Below are 19240 nucleotides of genomic sequence, written 5' to 3'. Positions count from 1 at the left end.
GAGGTCTTTTCTGACTATCCCAACAGCATGGCTGCCTTAGGAAGAGGATTTACTAGAACCTCTGAAGTCTTTCCCACCCCTGAGATTCTGAACTTTGTAAAGGGGAGAAAGTGAAGATCTGAATTTGTTTGAGGAGGAAAAGAGATAGTTGTCTACGTGTGAGAGAGCTTTGTAAAAACATTGCCCTTAGCCCAGCCTTTGCCTTCTGAAACCCTAGGGGGAGTTTCACCTAAGTCCTATATGGAAGTATAGAGAAAAAATATTTTCATATTTCTGCACAGTTGGGGCTTTCTGAGCAAAAAAACCTGGAACCTGGGTTAAAGGACAAGTCTTAGAAACTTAAAGGGAGATAGAGTAGCCAGAGACCTCTAAAGAAATTTAGAGATGTACTTCCCTGTGTCTACATTTCAAAGAGGGATGAAAGAGGTCTGTTGCTTACATTCCAAAGGACTGTAAATGCCAAATTTTCTCTCTCTCTCTCTCAGGAGTGGAGGTGGGGGGTAAGATGTGGCCTATATATACTCCCATATTAATAATTTTGGGGTTCCTCTTCTGCAGTACAAATCCCCCATGTGTAGGATGACATCGGGCTCTTTCTGTTGCCTGTGGGGTATTGGGTATGGGGAATGGGCACAGTTATTACTGTAAGAATAAAAACTGTGATCTCTGCTCCAGAAACCTCATATCTGCTTTCAGGATAAAATGAACAAATATAGATATACTCACCACAAAGGGGAGGATGCACTCGTGCTGATTTTGTACAACGTATAAGCTGAAGAGGGACATGCGGCTGGGGCCCATCAAGCTGCAGGCTAGACAGAAAAAATTCTGCAGAGCCTCACAGAGGTTGGAGCAGAGGTCAGCCCAGGATGGTAGAGCGATATGCACAATGAGAAGCCTTGGAGGTTGCTGGTAAATCTGCGTGGAATTAGACGGCCCTTTACTAGTAGTTTGCCCATGATACATGGCAGCCAGACCAGGGGTGGAACTGTAGCCACCACTTAGATATTCTCTACACCTATAGGGAAGAAAAGAGAAATCATTGGCTTTCATAAAACTGAAAGTTGAAACAATGAACACAGGTCTAGGGGACTAAGTCCAGAAAAGAGGCAAACTAGGTACTAACTCAAGATTCTCTAGGCTATCCCATCTTAACAGCTGCCAAGGGATCTAGATGTTTGCCTATAATGTAAGGCTGAGAATGCTTAGAGATGTTGAGTGGAACTAATCAAAAAGTCAAACTTCAGTCTCAAAGTAAGCTATCTGCCCTCATGACTTTGTTTCTTGATTGGCATTGTACTATGATTGCCTCTCATAATGTATTGTGAGCTTTCCAAGGACAGAGAACCTGTCTTGTCAACTCTATTTATCAAAGGTTAGCAAAGTGTTTATTTGGTACATAGTAATTCTTAAAAATGAAAATATAACCACATTTTCCCCTTCAAAACCCACTCAAGACCCTTTGTGACTTGAACTTCAGCCTTATTAGAGGCTTTGTTTGCCTCAAGTTTTTTACTGAAATAAAACCAAATATACCATTCACTTCAGTGCATTTGCTCTTGCTGTTTTCTCTACCTCCAACATCTTTGCCTTCTTTCTTTACTTGCTACTTACACTTATCCCCAGGGCTCAGATTTGGAAAGGAGAACAAATGAGAACTTGGAACAAACATCAGGAACGAGAAGGGAACATCATTATAAACCCTCAAACATGAAAAAGGTTACAAGAGGATATAATGAACAACTTTATACCAGTAAGTTTAATAAAATGGACAAATTCCTAGAAAACCATATTTAACCAATACTAAATCAAAAAGAAAATTAAAAACCTAAATAGTCTATAACCACTGAAAAAATTTAATTGGTAGTCAAATATGTTCCCACAAGTAAACTACAGGGCCACATGATTCCACTGATGAGTTCCATATTACTCTCAAAGACCAAGAATTTCAGTCTTAAACAAATTCTTGCAGAGACTAGGAGAGGAACACTACTCATTTAATTTTACTAGGTTAGCATAACCTTTGATACTAAAATCAAATAATTTTTTAAGAAAAATTATTATAGAACAATCTCATCCATGAACTTAGATGTAAAAATCCTAAGCAAAATATAAGCAAATTGAAAAACAGCAATATATAAAAGGAATGTCACATCATGACCAAGTTGGGTTTATCTCAAGAACATAAGATTGACATAGCATTAGAAAAAGTCACTGTAATTCATCATGTTAAAATATTAAATGAGAAAAATTATATGATCATCTCAATAGATGCAGAAAAACAATTCATACATGATAAAGAATCAGTCTTAGTAAACTAGGAATAGACGATAGGAATAATCTGATAAAATATGTTTACAAAAATCTAGAGCAAATATCATTCTTAATGGTGAGGCTGAAAGTTTTCCATCCAAGACAAGGAGACTGCTATCATCACTTCTATTCAACACAGTAGTGAAGGTAGCAATAAGTCAAGACAAATAAATAAAAGGCATTGCAATGGAAGAAATAAAACTGTCATTATTTGCAGATGATATGACTGATTGTTTATATAGAAAATCTAAAAGAATCTACAGACTTTATAATTTCATACTTTTCCCCAAAGATCTCATCTTTTTAAAATTTTATTCTTAGAGATCTGGTTTTTTTAAATGTTAATTTATAATGACATCTTCTTAAATTCCATTTTTTGTTTTGTTGCTAATATATAGAAATAAAATTGATTTTTGTATAATGATGTTGTATTTCACAACACTGCTGCACTCTCTTACTAGTTATAATAATTTATCTGTAGATCCTTTTTGTTTACAATCGTTAATCTGTGAATAACGACATGCACCAGGATACATGAACGAAGTCAGATCATAGCAGCAAAAAGACTATTCATAATAGTCTTATTCACAATTACCCCAGATTGCAAACAACACAAATTTCAATCAATATTAGAATAGATAAATTCTGCTATATTCATACAACGATGAAAATGAATGAACTAGAGTTACGAGCAACGACATGGATGGCTCTAAATAACATAATACTGAATAAAAGAGCAAGACACAAAGAATACATATAGTATGATTCCATCTACATAGGTTTTAAAGACAAGCAAAAATATATTGTTTAGGAATGTGTACATTATGCTAAAACTATTTTTAAAAAACAAGGAAATGATTACCACAAAAATTTAGGTAGTGATTTTCTCTAGAAAGGAAGGAGGGCTTTATTAGAAGGGACAAAAGCGGAGGTTCTGGAGTGTTGGCAATGTTCTATTTCTTGACCTTTATTGTGGTTACATGGGTGTCCACTTTATAATTATTAAAGTATATATTCATATCTTATGAAATTTTCTCTAAATCGTTATATTTAACAATAAAAATATTTCAAAAAGAACATTAGGACAATCATAAAAGAATATATTTTTTAGATTAAAAAAATATGTCTCCACCTCTGGGAACTGAAATGATTCTGTACTATTGTGTTTTAGCTAAAGAATGCAGGGAAAATAAAAGCGTCTTTGATTTCCCCTGGGTCTAAGAGAAAGATGTCAATATTTATGATAATTTTCAGAAACACTTTGGAATTTAGGATTTTTATAAGTGATCCAAGAGTGCATAGATAGATGTTTTTCTCAAAATGTATCTGTGAAGTTATTCCCCTTCAAACTTTCCTTTTTGGATAGAGGAAGTCAGCATTTGTTCATTCAACAATTTTTTATTGAGTTCCAGTTGTGTGCTCTGTACTGCTGAACAAATAAATAAATGAATATGCTAATCTATTGAGAGTAACCTTGAACTAGAAATTCAAATCAATGAGTAATATATTTACCAAGAAGGTACATATCGTAAGTATCTCTTAACTATACTTTTAAATCAAGTACCTGAGACCAATGCAATGCTAAATTTCAGGCTGACACACAGACAGATTCACAGACAAACAAGCACCCAGACAAAGGCCTTATTTGATGCAGAATGAGCTTCTATGTCCCCTGTCCACCTTCCCTCACATCTGAAACTCTTGTCATTTTAGAGTATAGGCACTTCTTATTTTGCATGGTTCCAATATACACAAATCTCGGTTACTACAATTTACTTAATTAAAGTCAATCCCCCATCAACATGGTTCTAATTTCAGTTACCATGGAATATTAACTATAATTACATAAAAGTAAAAACCACAGCTAGCTCTTTAGCCCACAAATCACTACATAAATAACAGATACACATCATGATCAGTGATCAATTATGTTACTTCTTTCAAATTCTGTTGGTGACTGGTCACTGCAGATCTCTTATTCAGGTTAAGTACAGACAGCAGAGGGTAGTTTTACTTCCTTGTTTCCTAGTGATAAACACATTGACATCTTACAAAAACAGATAATTGAAAGAGGGAATTAGCCAAAAAAGATGAAAGTGTAGCCAAGAAACAATAAGTGGTAAGGCTGAAAGTGAGAGTTGAACATAAATGAACAGAAGAAAGAGCTGAGTGTGAGAATATTGACAATGCCGTTGTTGAATAGACTCTAGACAGGCAGAGAGAGGAATTTAGTGAGGTGAACTTAACATAACTGAGGAAAGTGGTTATGACAAAAAGCATGAAGATGTCTCAGAAAAAGTGCCATTGGCAAAAAACTTCATATAAAAGGAACTCTTGGAGATATTTTACAAAATTGAAAGTGCAAAGGATAAAATGTTGGCAGCTCATCCAAACTTAGAAAGGAATATAACATTTTGGTAAGGCGTATAAGAGATGCTTGCTTGAGATGCTTGAGAAGACAAGCACAAGCACTATTCAAACTATTGCTGATAAGTTTTTTTACAAAGAAAAAAACTTTCTCAATGTTTCTAATGTTTTCAATGACAGTGTGCTAAACAGATTCTAGTTTTTTATTATTTTTCAATTCTCTGTACATTTATAACTGACAGTAAGAGAATTTCTAATGTTTTGATAACAATTCTGAGATCCCGGAACAAATGTAATTGTTCCCATTGATTATTAGGATCACTTTGAATGGTTTCAGCTTCCACAGTCATTTTTAGATCCCACACTGTGTGCAATTCCAACACTGTTCTTTAAATGGGTAAAAGGCAGCTTTCTTCCTTATACTGTCAAACATGGTCAATTAATGCACCTGATGTGTCTGGGCATGGTCCTAAGCAGCACCTGACTACTTGTGATCCTATGCTCTCCGCTTTTGACAAGAAAGCCCACTTATTGGTGTCCCCCTGCAAACTGGTTAAATCTCGGCCTTGAACCACCAAAAGCCCTCAAGTCACTCCCTTACCAAAACCCTTCAATGGCTTCCAATTACACTTGGAACAAAATCTGAAATCCCTACCCTGGCTCCGGAATTCTGCATGTGTCTCCTTCCCAACTCTCCATCCTCATGCCATGCCCTAGCCGGCCACCCCCCTCCCATCGTCCACCCTCGTAGCCCCTGGCGCGCCCTTCAGCTCCACAAAGGCAGCTGGCCTCTTGCTGTGGAAGAGCAGAAAAGATTTTCGTGGGCGCTCCAATTTCATTTCCGCCCCCCTCACGTAAGGAAAAACAGAAAACAAGACCCCTTTTCTTCAGCCCTAAGGTTTCACTGTTTTCTTTTGTCTTTACAAGTTAATCTACTTCATGCCCCCCCCCCCCAAAGCGTCGTGCGCCCTCAGCACGCCGCCTACGCCGCCTGACGGATCGGCCACCCAGCCCCCAGGCCCGGCAGAGTCGGCGGAGGAGACTCGGCTCCGGTCCTCAGAACCGCTTGCGGAGGGCGCGCTCGGACGCGGCGGACCCGGGCCTCCGGCCGTCAGGCCTCCCCGGCAGCTGCCCGTGTCTGCTCGCCAGCACCCTCCCCGCCAGCAGCCGCTTGAGGGCCGGCCCGAGTCCTTCCTGCGAGGCGCTGCCCGTGGCCCTCCTCCCCGCCTGCGGCCCTCAGCCCGGCTCCTACCCCTTCCTTCGCGAAGGCAAAGACGCGGCTACGTGGCCCTTCTGGCTCTCCACGTCCGTCTGCAGTGCGAGGGCGCCCCCCTCAGGCCGGGCGGCTCATTGCGGGCGCCGCCTCAGGCTGCACCTCAGGCCCGCCTTCTTCAAGGCCTGGGCGCCAGGGGAACAACCCTTCCTTGGTGCTAAGGTAGAGTTTTGGATTTCTGTTGAGAATATTACGCTAAGCCTGACATTCCGTCAAGCTACCCCTGCCCCATGAGGCATTCCAGTGGTGCCCCCGTCATGTTCCTGGGCTGAACCTTTCTCTTCCACATCATTCCTTCACTCATTCAGGCAGTCACTTTTTTTTCTTCCAACTTTATTGAAATATAATTGACATACAGTACTGTATACGTTTAAGGTGTACAGCATAAAGCTTTGACTTATATACACCATGAAAGTTTTACCACAGTAAGTTTACTGAACATCCATCATCTCACATAGATGTGAAATTAAAGACATAAAAACATTTTTTCTTGTGATGAGAGCTCTTAGGATTTACTCTCTTAACAACTTTCATATATAACATACAGCAGTGTTATTTATATTGTACATTACATCCCTAGCACTTATTTATCTTATAACTGGAAGTTTGTACCTTTTGACTGCCTTTATCCACCACCGTCCACCCCCACCTGCCTCCAGCTCTGGTAACCACTAATCTGAGCTCTTCTCTATGAGTGTGTTTCTGTGTTTTGGAAGTATAATTGACCTTCAACACTATGTTAGTTCCTGTTACACAACATAGTGATTTGGTATTTCTATACATTTCAAACTGAACACCACAATACATCTAGTTACCATCTCTCACTGTAGAAAAGTATTACATAGTTATTGAGTATTCCCCACACTGTGCATTTCATACTTGTAACTCATTTATTTTGCAACTGGAAGTTTGTACCTGTTACTCTTCCTCACCAGTTTCTTTCCATGTCCCCCCCACCCCCCTCACCTCTGGCAACCACCTGTTTGTTCTCTGTATCTATAACTCTGTTTCTGTTGTGTTATGGTTGGTTGTTCATTTGTTTTGTTTTTTAGGTTCCACATATAAGTGAAATCATAAAATATTTGTAATTCTCTGTCTGACAATATTTCACTTAGCCTAATACACTCTAGGTGCATCCATGTTGTTGCAAGTGGCAAGATTTCATTCCTTTTTATGGCTGAGTAATATTCCATTGTATATATGTGTGTGTATATATATCTATATCTATATCTATCTATCTATCTATCTATATCTATATATGGCATCTTCTTTATCCATTCATCTATTGATGGGCTCTTGGGTTGCTGCCATATCTTGGCTATTGTAAATAATGCTACAATGAACATAGAGATGCATATATCTTTTCTACTTAGTGTTTTCATTTTCTTCAGACAAATACTCAGGAGTGGAATTGCTGGATTGTATGGTAGTTTTATTTTTTATTTGTTGAGGAATCTCCATACTGTTTTCCATAGTGCCTGCACCAATTTACATTCCCACCAACAGTGTATAGAGGTTCTCTTTTCTCCACATCCTTGCCAACACTTGTTATTTGTTGTCTTTTTGATAATAGCCATACTGATAGGTGTCAGGTGACATCTCGTTGTGATTCCGATTTGCATATCCCTGATATTAATAATCTTTTTAACAATTTTATTTATTTATTTATTTATTTTTGGCTGCATTGGGTCTTCGTTGCTGTGTGCGGGCTTTCTCTAGTTGTGGTGAGCGGGAACTACTCTTTGTTGTGGTGTGTGGGCTTCTCATTGTGGTGGCTTCTCTAGTTGCAGAGCATGGGATCTAGGTGCATGGGCTTCAGTAGCTGTGGCTCGAAGGTTTTAGAGCACAGGCTCAATAGTTGTGGTGCACGGGCTTAGTTGCTCTGCGGCATGTGGGATCTTCCTGGACCTGGGCTCGAACCCGTGTCTCCTGCATTGGCAGGCGGATTCTTAACCACTGCACCACCAGGGAAGCCCAATATTAATAATCTTGAGCATCTTTTCATGTGCCTGTTGCCCATATGTAAGTCTTCTTTGGAAGAATGTCTATTTAGGTCCTCTGCTATTTTTTTTCTCTGCCCATTTTTTAGCTGGACTGTTTTTTTGATATTGATTTGTATATTTTGAATATTTTTCCCTTATCAGATATATCATTTCCAAATATCTCCCATTTAGTAGGTGCCCCTTCTGTTTTGTTAATACTTTTCTTTGCTCTACAAAAGCTTGTCAGTTTACTGTAAAAGGTTTTCAGTTTGCTGTAGTCCCATTTGTTTATTTTTGCTTTTGTTTCCCTTGCCTGAGGAGACATATACAAAAAAATTTCTGAGATTGATGTCAAAGAGCATACTGCCTGTGTTTTCTTCTAGAAGTTTTATGGTTTCATATCTTACATTTAAGTCTTTGATCTATTTTGAAATTACTTTTGTGCATGGTGTGAGAAAGTAATCCAGTGTGATTCTTTTGCATGTAGCTATCCAGTTTTCCCAGCACCATTTGTTGAAGAGACTGTCTTTTCCCCGTCGTATATTCTTGCTTTCTTTGTCATAGATTAATTACCCATATAAGTATGACTTCATTTCTGGGCTCTCTATTCTGTTCCATTAACCTATGAGATTGTTTTTCTGCCAGTACCATACTGTTTTGATGACTGTAGCTTTGTAGTATAGTTTGAAATCAGGGATCATGATATCTCCAGCTTTGCTCTTTTTTCTCAAGATTGTTTTGGCTCTTCAGGGTCTTTTGTGCTTCCAGACAAATTTTAGAATTATATTGGTAGGGATTGCATTGAATCTGTAGCTTGCCTTGGGTAGTGTGGTCATTTTAACAATATTAATTCTTCCAATCCGTGAACATGGTATATCTTTCCATCTGTTTGTGTAGTCTTCAATTTCTTTCATCACTGTATAATAGTTTTCCAAGTACAGGTCTTTTACTTCCTTAGTTAGATTTATTCCCAGGTATTTTATTCTTTTTGATGTAGTTGTAAATGTGATTTTTTTCTTAATCTTTCTGATACAGTAGTTTGTTCTTAGTGTACGGACATGCAACTGATTTCTGTATATTAATCTTGTATCCTGAAACTTTAGTGCAACAGTGATGAGCTCTAGTAGTTTTTTGTTGGCATCTTGAGGATGTTCTATATATAGCAGCATGTTATCTGCAAACAGTGACAGTTTTACTTCTTCCTTTCCAATTTGGATTACTTTAATTTCCTTTTCTTGCCTGATTGCTATTCCTAACGTTTCCAATACTATGTTGAATAAAAGTGGCAAAAGTGGACATCCTTGTCTTGTTCCTGATCTTAGAGCAAACACTTTCATCTTATCACAATTGAGAATGATGTTAGTTGTGGGCTTATCATGTGTGGCCTTTATTATGTTGAGATATGTTCCCTTTATATGCACTTTGATGAGAGTTTTTTTATAATTTGTTTTTCAGTTTATTTTATTTATTTTCTTAATTAATTAATTTATTATTTTTCAATGAGAGTTTTTTTTATCATGAATAGATGTTTACTTTTGTCAAACTTTCTCTGCATATATTGAGGTTATCATATGATTTTTATTCTTCAAGTTATGAATTTGGTGTATCACATTGATTAAGTTGTGAGTATTGAGTTATCCTTGCATCCCTGGAAAAATCCCACTTGATCATGGTGTATGATCCTTTTACAGAATTGCTGAATTCAGTTTCCTATTATTTCATTGAGGATTTTTGAATCTATGTTCATCAGTGATATTGGCCTGTAATTTTCTCTTTTTTGTGTGATATCTTTGTCTAGTTTTGGTATCAGTGTGATGCCTGCTTTGTAGAATGAGTTTGGAAGCATTTCTTCCTCTGCAATTTTTTCGACTAGTTTGAGAAGGATAGGTGTTAACTCTTCTCTAAATGTTTGGTAGAATTCTCCTGTGAAGCCATTTGGTCCTGGACTTATTTTGGGGGGTAGTTGTTTTGTTACTGATTCAATTTCATTACTGGTAATTAGCCTGTTCATATTTTCTATTTCTTCCTGGTTTACTCTTGGGAGATTGTACATTTCTAGGAATTTGTCCATTTCTTCTAGGTTGTCCATTTTATTGGTGTATAATTGTTTGTTGTAATTGCTTATGATTCTTTGTGTTTATGTGGTGTCAGTTATACCTCCTCCTTTTTCATTTCAGATTTTATTGATTTGGGCCTTCTCTCTTTTTTTCTTGACAAGTCTGGCTAAATGTTTACCAATTTTGTTTATCTTTTCAAAGAGCCAGATCTTAGTTTCACTATTTTTTTTCTATTTTTTTTTAGTTTCTATTGCATTTATTTCTGCCCTATCTTTATGATTTCCTTCTATTAACTTTGGTCTTTGTTTATACTTCTTTTTCTAGCTCCTTTTGGTGTTAGGTTAGGTTGTTTATTTGAGCTTTTTTTGTTTCCTGAGGTAAGTTTGTATCACTGTAAACTTCCCACTTGGAACTGCTTTTGCTGCATCTCATAGATTTTGTATTGTTGTGCTTTTATTTACATTTGTCTCCAAGTTTTTAAAAAAATTTCTTCAGTGATCCATTGATTGTTCTGTAGCATATTGTTTAGCTTCCATGTGTTTGCATTTTTTTCTTGTCTCATAGAGTTGTGGTCAGAAAAGACGCTTGATATGATTTCAATTTTCTTAAATTTACTGAGGTTTGTTTTGTGTCTTAGCATGTGATATACCCTGGAGAATGATCCCTGTGTACTTAAAAAGAATGTGTATTTTGCTGCTTTTGGATGGAATGCTCTATATATATCAATTAAGTGCATCTGATATAATGTGTCACTTAAGGCCAGTGTTTCCTTATTGATTTTTTTTGGGGGGGTCTGGATGATCTGTCCATTTATGTAACTGAGGTGTTAAAGTCCCCTACTATTATTGTGTTACTGTCAATTTCTCCCTTTATGTCTGTTAATGTTTGCTTTATGGATTTAGGTTCTCCTATGTTGGGTGGATATATATTTACAATTTTTATATCTTCTTGGATTGATCCCTTGATGATTATGTAATGTCTTTCTTGTCTCTTGTTACAATCTGTTTTAAAGTTGGTTTTGTTTGAAATAAGTATTGCTATCCTGACTTTCTTTCTTTTTTTTTTTATTGAAGTATATTTGATTTACAATGTTATGCCAATCTCTGCTGTACAGCAAAGTGACTCAGTTATAGACATATATATATTCTTTTTAAAATATTCTTTTCCATTATGGTTTACCCAGGAGATTGGATATAGTTCCCTGTGCTATACAGTAGAACCTTGTTGTTTATCCATTCTAAATGTAATAGTTTGCATCTACCAACCCCCAATTCCCAGAAAGATATGGAACACTTCATGAATTTGTGTGTCATCCTTGCACAGGGGCCATGTTAATCTTCTCTGTATTGTTCTAATTTTAGTATATGTGCTGCCAAAGTGAGCACTACCCTGGCTTCCCTTTAATTTCCATTTTCATGGAATACATTTTCCTGTCTCCTTACTTTCAGTCTCTGTGTGTCTTTAGATCTAAAGTGAGTGTTTTGTAGGCAGCATATATATGGGTCTTGTTTTTGTATACATTCAGCCACTGTGTTTGTTGATTGGAGCATTTAGTCCATTTACATTTAAGGTAATTATTGATAAGTATGTATTTATTGCCATTTTGTTCATTGTTTTTGTAGTTCTTATTAGTTCCTTTCTTCTTCTTTTGTTCTCTTGTGATTTGATAACTATCTTTAGTGTTGTGTTTGGATTTTTTTCTTCTTTCCAGGTGTGCATCTATTATAGGGTTTTGGTTTGTGGTTACTGTGTGTGTGTGTGTGTGTGTGTGTGTATACTCACACACACACACACACACACACACACACATATATATATAAAATCATTTTAAGTTGCTGATCTCTTAAGGTCAAACACATTTTAACAACCCTGCATTTTTACTTCTCCCTCCATGTTTTACAGTTTTTGATATCATATTTTACATCTTTTTGTTTCATGTATCCCTTAACTACTTATTGTGGATATAGATGACTTTACTATTTTTGTCATTTAACCTTCCTACTAGCTTTATATGTGATTGATTTACTACCTTTACTGTATATATGCCTTTATCAATGAGATTTTTCCTTTCATAACTTTCAAGTTTCTATTTGTGGCCTTTTCTTTTTCTCTTAGAGAAGTTCCTTTAGCATTTCTTATAAAGCTGGTTTCGTGGTGCTGAACTGTTTAGCTTTTGCTTGTCTGTAAAACTTTTGATCTCTCCATTGAATCTAAATGAAAGCCTTTTTGGGTAGAGTATTCTTGGCTGTAGGTTTTCCTCTTTCATCACTTTAAATATATCATGCCACTCCCTTTTGGCCTGCAGAGTTTCTGTTGAAAAATCAGCTGATACCCTCCCCAAACTTTTTTTTGACCAGTAAAGAATTTTATTACGGTAGAGGCCAAACAACTTGGTTCTTTGAAAATTTTCACTTAGGAGACCAAAATTTAAGAATTCTGTATATGAAAATTATTTTTAAACAATAGGCCAAAAAGAAGAAAATGAAGAAATAGGACTTTCAAATGGAAAAGGTATTTGAAAATTGCCATTTCCCCTCTTCATATAATACAAACTCATTTAAAATATTTTTCTAAAAAAATATTTTCCCCAATGTTTTACTATTAAAGATGTATATAAATTGTCTAACACATTTTTAGTTTTTTTAAAAAAAATCTTTATTGGAGTATAATTGCTTTACAATGTTGTGTTAGTTTCTGCTTTATAACAAAGTGAATCAACAATACATATACATATATACCCATATCTCCTCTCTCTTGCATTTCCCTCCTACCCTCCATATCCCACCCCTCTAGGTGGTCACAAAGCACTGAGCTGATCTCCCTGTGCTATGTGGCTGCTTCCCACTAGCTATCTATTTTACATTTGGTAGTGTATATATGTCCATGCCCCCCTCTCACTTTGTCCCAGCTTACCCTTCCCCCTCCCCATGTCCTCAAGTCCATTCTCTATGTCTGCGTCTTTATTCCTATCCTGCCCGTAGGTTCTTCAGGACCATTTTTTTTTCTTTTAGATTCCATATATATGTGTTAGAATATGGTATTTGTCTTTCTCTTTCTGACTTACTTCACTATGTATGACAGACTCTAGGTCCATCCACCTCACTACAAATAACTCAATTTCGTTTCTTTATATGGCTGAGTAATATTCCATTGTATATATGTGGCACATCTTCTTTATCTATTCATCTGTCAGTGGACACTTAGGTTGCTTCCATGTCCTGGCTATATTAAATAGACCTGCAATGGACATTGTGGTACATGACTCTTTTTGAATTATGGTTTTCTCAGGGTATATGCCCAGTAGTGGGATTTCTGGGTCATATGGTAGTTCTATTTTTAGTTTTTTAAGGAAACTCCATACTGTTCTCCAGAGTGGCTGTATCAATTTACATTCCCACCAACAGTGCAAGAGGTTTCCCTTTTCTCCACACCCTCTCCAGCATTTATTGCTGTAGGTTTTTTTGATGATGGCCATTCTGACTGGTGTGAGGTGATACCTCATTGTACTTTTGATTTGCATTTCTCTAATGATTAGCAATGTTGCGCATCCTTTCATGTGTTTGTTGGCAATCTGTATATCTTCTTTGGAGAAATGTCTATTTAAGTCTTCTGTCCATTTTTGGATTGGGTTTTTTTTTTATATTGAGCTGCATGAGCTACTTGTAAATTTTGGATATTAATCCTTTGTCAGTTGCTTCATTTGCAAATATTTTCTCCCATTCTGAGGGCTGTCTTTTGGTCTTGTTTATGGTTTCCTTTGCTGTGCAAAAGCTTTGAAGTTTCATTAGGTCCCATTTGTTTATCTTTGTTTTTATTTCCATTTCTCTAGGAGGTGGGTCAAAAAGGATCTTGCTGTGATTTATGTCATAGAGTGTTCTGCCTATGTTTTCCTCTAAGAGTTTTATAGTGTCTGGCCTTACATTTAAGTCTTTAATCCATTTTGAGTTTATTTTTGTGTATGGTGTTAGGGAGTGTTCTAATTTCATTCTTTTATATGTAGCTGTCCAGTTTTCCCAGCACCACTTACTGAAGAGGCTGTCTTTTCTCCATTGTATATTCTTGCCTCCTTTATCAAAAATAAGGCAACCATATGTGTGTGGGTTTATCTCTGGGCTTTCTATCCTGTACCATTGATCTGTATTTCTGTTTTTGTGCTAGTACCATACTGTCTTGATTGCTGTAGCTGTGTAGTATAGTCTGAAGTCTGGGAGCCTGATTCCTCCAGCTCTGTTTTTCTTTCTCAAGATAGCTTCGGCTATTCGGGGCCTTTTGTGTTTCCATACAAATTGTGAAATTTTTTGTTCTAGTTGTGTGAAAAATGACCTTGGTCGTTTGATAGGGATTGCATTGAATCTGTAGATTGCTTTGGCTAGTATAGTCATTTTCACAATGTTGATTCTTCCAATCCAAGAACATGGTATATCTCTCCATCTGTTTGTATCATCTTTAATTTCTTTCATCAGTGCCTTATCATTTTTTGCATACAGGTCTTTTGTCTCCTTAGGTAGGCTTATTCCTAGGTATTTTCTTCTTTTTGTTGCAATGGTAAATGGGAGTGTTTCATGAATTTCTCTTTCAGATTATTCATTATTAGTGTATAGGAATGCAAGAGATTTCTGTGCATTAATTTTGTATCCTGCTATTACCAAATTCATTGATTAGCTCTAGTAGTTTTCTGGTAGTATCTTTAGGATTCACTATGTATATTATCATGTCATCTGCAAACAGTGACATAAACTGATACCCTTATGGGTGTTCCCTCATATGTAACTTGGTGCTTTTCCCTTGCTGCTTTTTTTTAAAGACTTTTTTTGATGTGGACCATTTTAAAGTGTTTATTGAATTTGTTACAACATTGCTTCTATGTTTTGGTTTTTTGGCCCCAAGGCACTTGGGATCTAGCTCCCCAACCAGGGATTGAACCCACATCCCCTGCATTGGAAGGCAAAGTCTTAACAACTGGACCACAAGGTAAGTCCCTCCCTTGCTGCTTTTAATATTCTCTGTTTATCTTTAATTTTTGCCATTTTAATTACAATGCTTCTTGGTGTGATCCTCTTTGAGCTGATCCTGTTTGGGATTCTTTGTGCTTCCTGGACCTAGATGTCTGTTTCCTTTCCCAGGAAGGGAAATTTTCAGCTATTAGGTCTTCGGATATGTTATCTGCCTTTTTCTCCCTCTCTTCTCCTTCTGAGACCCCTATAATGTGAATGTTACTATCCTTGTTGTTGTCTTAGATGTCTCTAAAACTGTCCTGACTTATTTTTATTCTTTTTTTCTGTTCAGCCTCAGTGATTTCTACTACTCTGTCTTCCAGCTCACTGATCCATTCTTCTGTATCACCTAATATACTGTTGATTACTTCTAGTGTATTTTTCATTCAGTTATTGTATTCTTCATGTATATTTGGTTGTTCTTTATATTTGCTAACTCTTTGTTTAAAACTTTTAACTTCTCATTCTGTTCATTCAATCCTTTCCTGAGTTCTTTGAACATCTTTATGATCATTACCTTGAACTATTTATTGGGTAGATTGTCTGTCTTCACTTCACTTAGTTCTTCTTCTGGGGTTTTATCTTGTTCCTTTGTTTGGAACATATTCCTCTGTCACCTCATTTTGCCTAGTTTGCTGTCTTTATTTCTGTGTATGTGGTAGGTTGGTTATATTTCCCAACATTGGAGAAGTGACTTTTTGTAGAGACATCCTATGCATCCCAGCTGCAACTGCCCTCTGGTCACCAGAGTTATGCTCTGGGTTGCCCCCTATTTGTCCTTCATGGGTCCTTCTGTTGGGCAGACTATTGTGGGCATTCTGGTAGGTGTGGCTGGCCCCCACTCTAGTTGGTTGCCAGGCTTGCATTGTGCAGAGGCTGCTGGCCACTGGTGGGTGAGGCCAGGTTCTAGAGTGGGTGGTTGCAGGGCTGGGAGGGGGGGGTTCCTGGATCTAGTGTCAGCATGCTGGTGGGTGGGGCTGGGCCTCAGGGGGTCCCAGGTCTAGTGCTGGGTCACTGGTTGGTGGAATCAGTTTCCTGGGTCTCTGACTGCAGGGCCCTGTTGGGGGGGGGGGTCCCAGAGCTGGTGTTGGGCTGCTTATGGGTGGGGCTGGATCCTGGAGTGGCTGACAAAAGAGCCCATGATGTCCCAGTGCTTGTGTTGGCCTGCTGATGGGCAGGGATCGAGTTCAGAGTCCTGGGGCTGGTGCCTGCCTACTGGTGCATGGGCTGGGTCCTGATATGGCAGGCTGAGAGGCTGAGTTCCTGCACTGTGGTGGGTGGAGCCAGGTCCTGGGGTCTCTGTGTTCAGGGCTTTGGGTCCTGGAATTGGTATCAGCCCACTGGTGCGCAGGGCCAAGGCCAAGGGGTCCTGGGGTTGGTGCCTACCCACTGGTGGGTGAGGCTGGCTGCCGGGCTAGTGGCAGCCTACTGATAGACAGAGCCATGTCCCAGGGTCTCTGGCTGCAGGTTCTTGGGGGGTTCTGGGGCTAGTGCCTGCACACTTGTGTTCAGGGCCTGGTCCTGGGCCCTCTAGTGGACAGAACCGTGTCCAGGGGTGGCTGCAGGCTCAAAGGGTCTTAAGGCAGCAGGCCTGCTGGTGGGTGGGTCTGTGTCTCCACCTGGCTAATTGCTTGGCCTGACACATCCTAGTACTGGTGCCAAAAGGCTGGTGGGTGGGGCAGGATCTTGGTGCTAATAAATTGGAGGGCAGATTCCAAAATGGCACTTGCCAGCACCAGTGTCCACGTGGTAGAATGAGCTCTCCAAAATGGCTGCAGCCAGTGTCTATGTCTCCAGTTGCCTCCAGCATCTCAGGGAGGCTCTCCAAGATCAGCAGGTGGGTCTGACTCAGGATACTTTCTTTTTTTACAAAAATTAATTTATTAATTAATTTATTTTTGGTTGCATTGGGTCTTCATTGCTGTGTGTGGGCTTTCTTTAGTTGTAGCAAGCAGGGGCTACTCTTTGTTGCAGAGCACGGGTTCTAGGCATGAGCACTTCAGTAGTTGTGGCACGTGGGCTCTAGAGTGCAGGCTCAGTAGTTGCAGTGCACGGGCTTAGTTGTTCCATGGCATGTGGGATCTTCCCAGACCAGGGCTCGAACCTGTGTCCCCTGCATTGGCAGGCGGATTCTTAACCACTGTGCCACCAGGGAAGTCCCAGCATACTTTCAAATGACTGCTTCTGCCCTGGGTCCCAGAGCACGTGAGATTTTGTGTGCATCCTTTAAGAATAGAGTCTCTATTTCCCACAGCCCTCTGGCTCTCCTGAAAGTAAGCCCTGCTAGCCTTCAAAGCCAAATGTTTTGGGGGCTCATCTTCCCAGTGTAGGACCCCTGGGCTGGTGAGCCTGATGCAGAGCTTGGACCACTTGCTACTTGGGCAGGATCTGAGAACCTCTGCTATTGTAATTATCCTTCTGTTTGTGGGTCACCCACCCAGGAATATGGGTCTTGACTATACTGCATCTCCGCCCCTTCTACATGTCTTGTTGTGGTTCCTTCTTTATATCTTTAGCTGTAGAAGAGCTTTTCCACTAGTCTTCTGGTTTTTCTCATCAATAGTTGCTCTGTAAATAGCTGTAATCTTGGTGTGCCCAGGGGAGAAGGTGAGCTCAGGGTCTTCCTACTCCACCATCTTTGCCACTCCCCTAGTATAAGTCAGTCACTCTGTTATTCAATAAATATCTGTTGAGGGCACTATGTGTCAGGCACTAGGACTGGGATATAGTGGACACACAAACAATGGTCCTTGCCTTCATGGGAGTTAGAGTCTGCCCTCAGAAAGCTCTTGTAAGTCTTTCTTCAGACTCTACGTTCCAAGAGGATCGGCCCCTCCTCTACTCACACTAACTTTCATTTACTTGCTGTTGATTCCTATAGTACCTCTGACAAAATCCAGTAGGGATAGGAGCCTCATGGTCCTCATCAGTTGTCTGGTCTGGGTCTTCAACTCTATCTGGTTGAATGAGAATTCTTCTCTGAATTAGCCCACAGGAGAGGAAAAGATAATGCTAGGACCAAACCAGAAATGGGCAAGCACTTTCTCCTGTTTCCGTCTTGATTATTGTTTCTTTACTCCTCTCAAGTTATTTGTTTGAGTTGCAGGTTGGGGAAGAGGAGGTCAGCTTACCCATGAGTGGTCCAGGATAGGTTAGAATCAATAGGAAAAGAGTTACTTGCTTATGTTCTAGTCTCATAACCACTTTTCTCCCTTCAACTGCTCCTCATTGTAAAACCAGAAATATTTAACCCAGGTGTCCCAGGTATTGTAATCTAATGTCCAACAGACTTCCTGTGTTTCAATATAAAGGATAGCTTCTCAACAGGTCTTCTTTCGTACATAGTCCAAATTTATATTCTTGTCTCTAATCTCCAGATTAGACACTTATGTTGGAAATATCTTTAAAAAAATATATTTGGTCATGCCATCCTTTGACTTAAAAACTTTGTATTTTTGGTTACAAGGTCTATTATAACTGACACCACCTCCAACAATATGCTTACTAACTCCACACCATCCATTGCTCTCAGCTACAATAAATTTCTCTATGTCTCTCTATAAGTTGTTTTATCCATCTGAAGTAGCATTCATTGGAAAATGTGCCAAGGACTGTTCCATACATGGGGGAGTATGACTTGATTCCTTGAAGACCCCACTAAAGTCTAATCATACTTATAAACTTTTGCACAGTGAAGGAGACCATAAACAAAATGAAGAGACAACCTACAGAATCGGAGAAAATGTTTGCTAACAATGCAAGCGACAAGGGCTTAATTTCCCAAATATACAAGCAGTTCAATATCAAGAAAACAAACACCCAATAAAAAAAATGGGCAGAAGACCTAAACAGACATTTCTCCAAAGAAGACATACAGATGGCCAACAGGCACGTGACAAGATGCTCAACACCACTAATTATTAGAGAAATGCAAATAACTACAATGAGGTATCACCTCACACCAGTCAGAATGGCCATCATCCAAAAATCCACAAACAATAAATGCTGGAGAGAGTTTGGAGAAAAGGGAACCCTCTTGCACTGTTGGTTAGAATGTAAGTTGGTGCAGCCACTATAGAGAATAGTATGGAGGTTCCTTAAAAAACTAAAAATACACCTACCATATGATCCTGCAATCACACTCTTGGGTATAGATCCAGAAAAAAACTCTAATTTGAAAAGATAATGCACCCCAATGTTCATAGCACTGTTTACAATAGCCAAGACATGCAAATTGGAGTTTTTGGAGCGACC

At 38.7% G+C, this 19240-nt stretch overlaps 1 protein-coding gene across 7 annotated transcripts in view; it reads right to left on the bottom strand.

Annotated features, from left to right (window-relative positions):
- The window catches only part of M1AP (meiosis 1 associated protein), a 95976-nt gene that overhangs the window by 75643 nt on the left and 1093 nt on the right, over positions 1-19240 (bottom strand). For 5 of the 7 annotated variants that reach the window (XM_082643053.1, XM_082643055.1, XM_082643058.1 and 2 more), the window contains exons 1-2: positions 5336-5596; positions 727-1018 (exon numbers count right to left, since the gene is read on the bottom strand). In XM_082643053.1, coding sequence (XP_082499179.1) covers positions 727-1018; positions 5336-5385 — 342 coding nt within the window. In that variant the 5' untranslated portion in view covers positions 5386-5596. Of the gene's footprint in view, positions 1-726; positions 1019-5335; positions 5597-5932; positions 5979-19240 lie in introns of those variants that run through there. The other 2 variants (XM_082643057.1, XM_082643054.1) reach the window with 2 other exon arrangements.

The sequence above is a fragment of the Mesoplodon mirus genome (genome assembly GCF_964341445.2).
Source record: "Mesoplodon mirus genome assembly, chromosome: 14".
NCBI lineage: Eukaryota > Metazoa > Chordata > Mammalia > Artiodactyla > Ziphiidae > Mesoplodon > Mesoplodon mirus.
The sequence above is the reverse complement of the archived record's forward strand: the minus strand, read 5'-3'. Positions and strand labels throughout refer to the sequence as shown.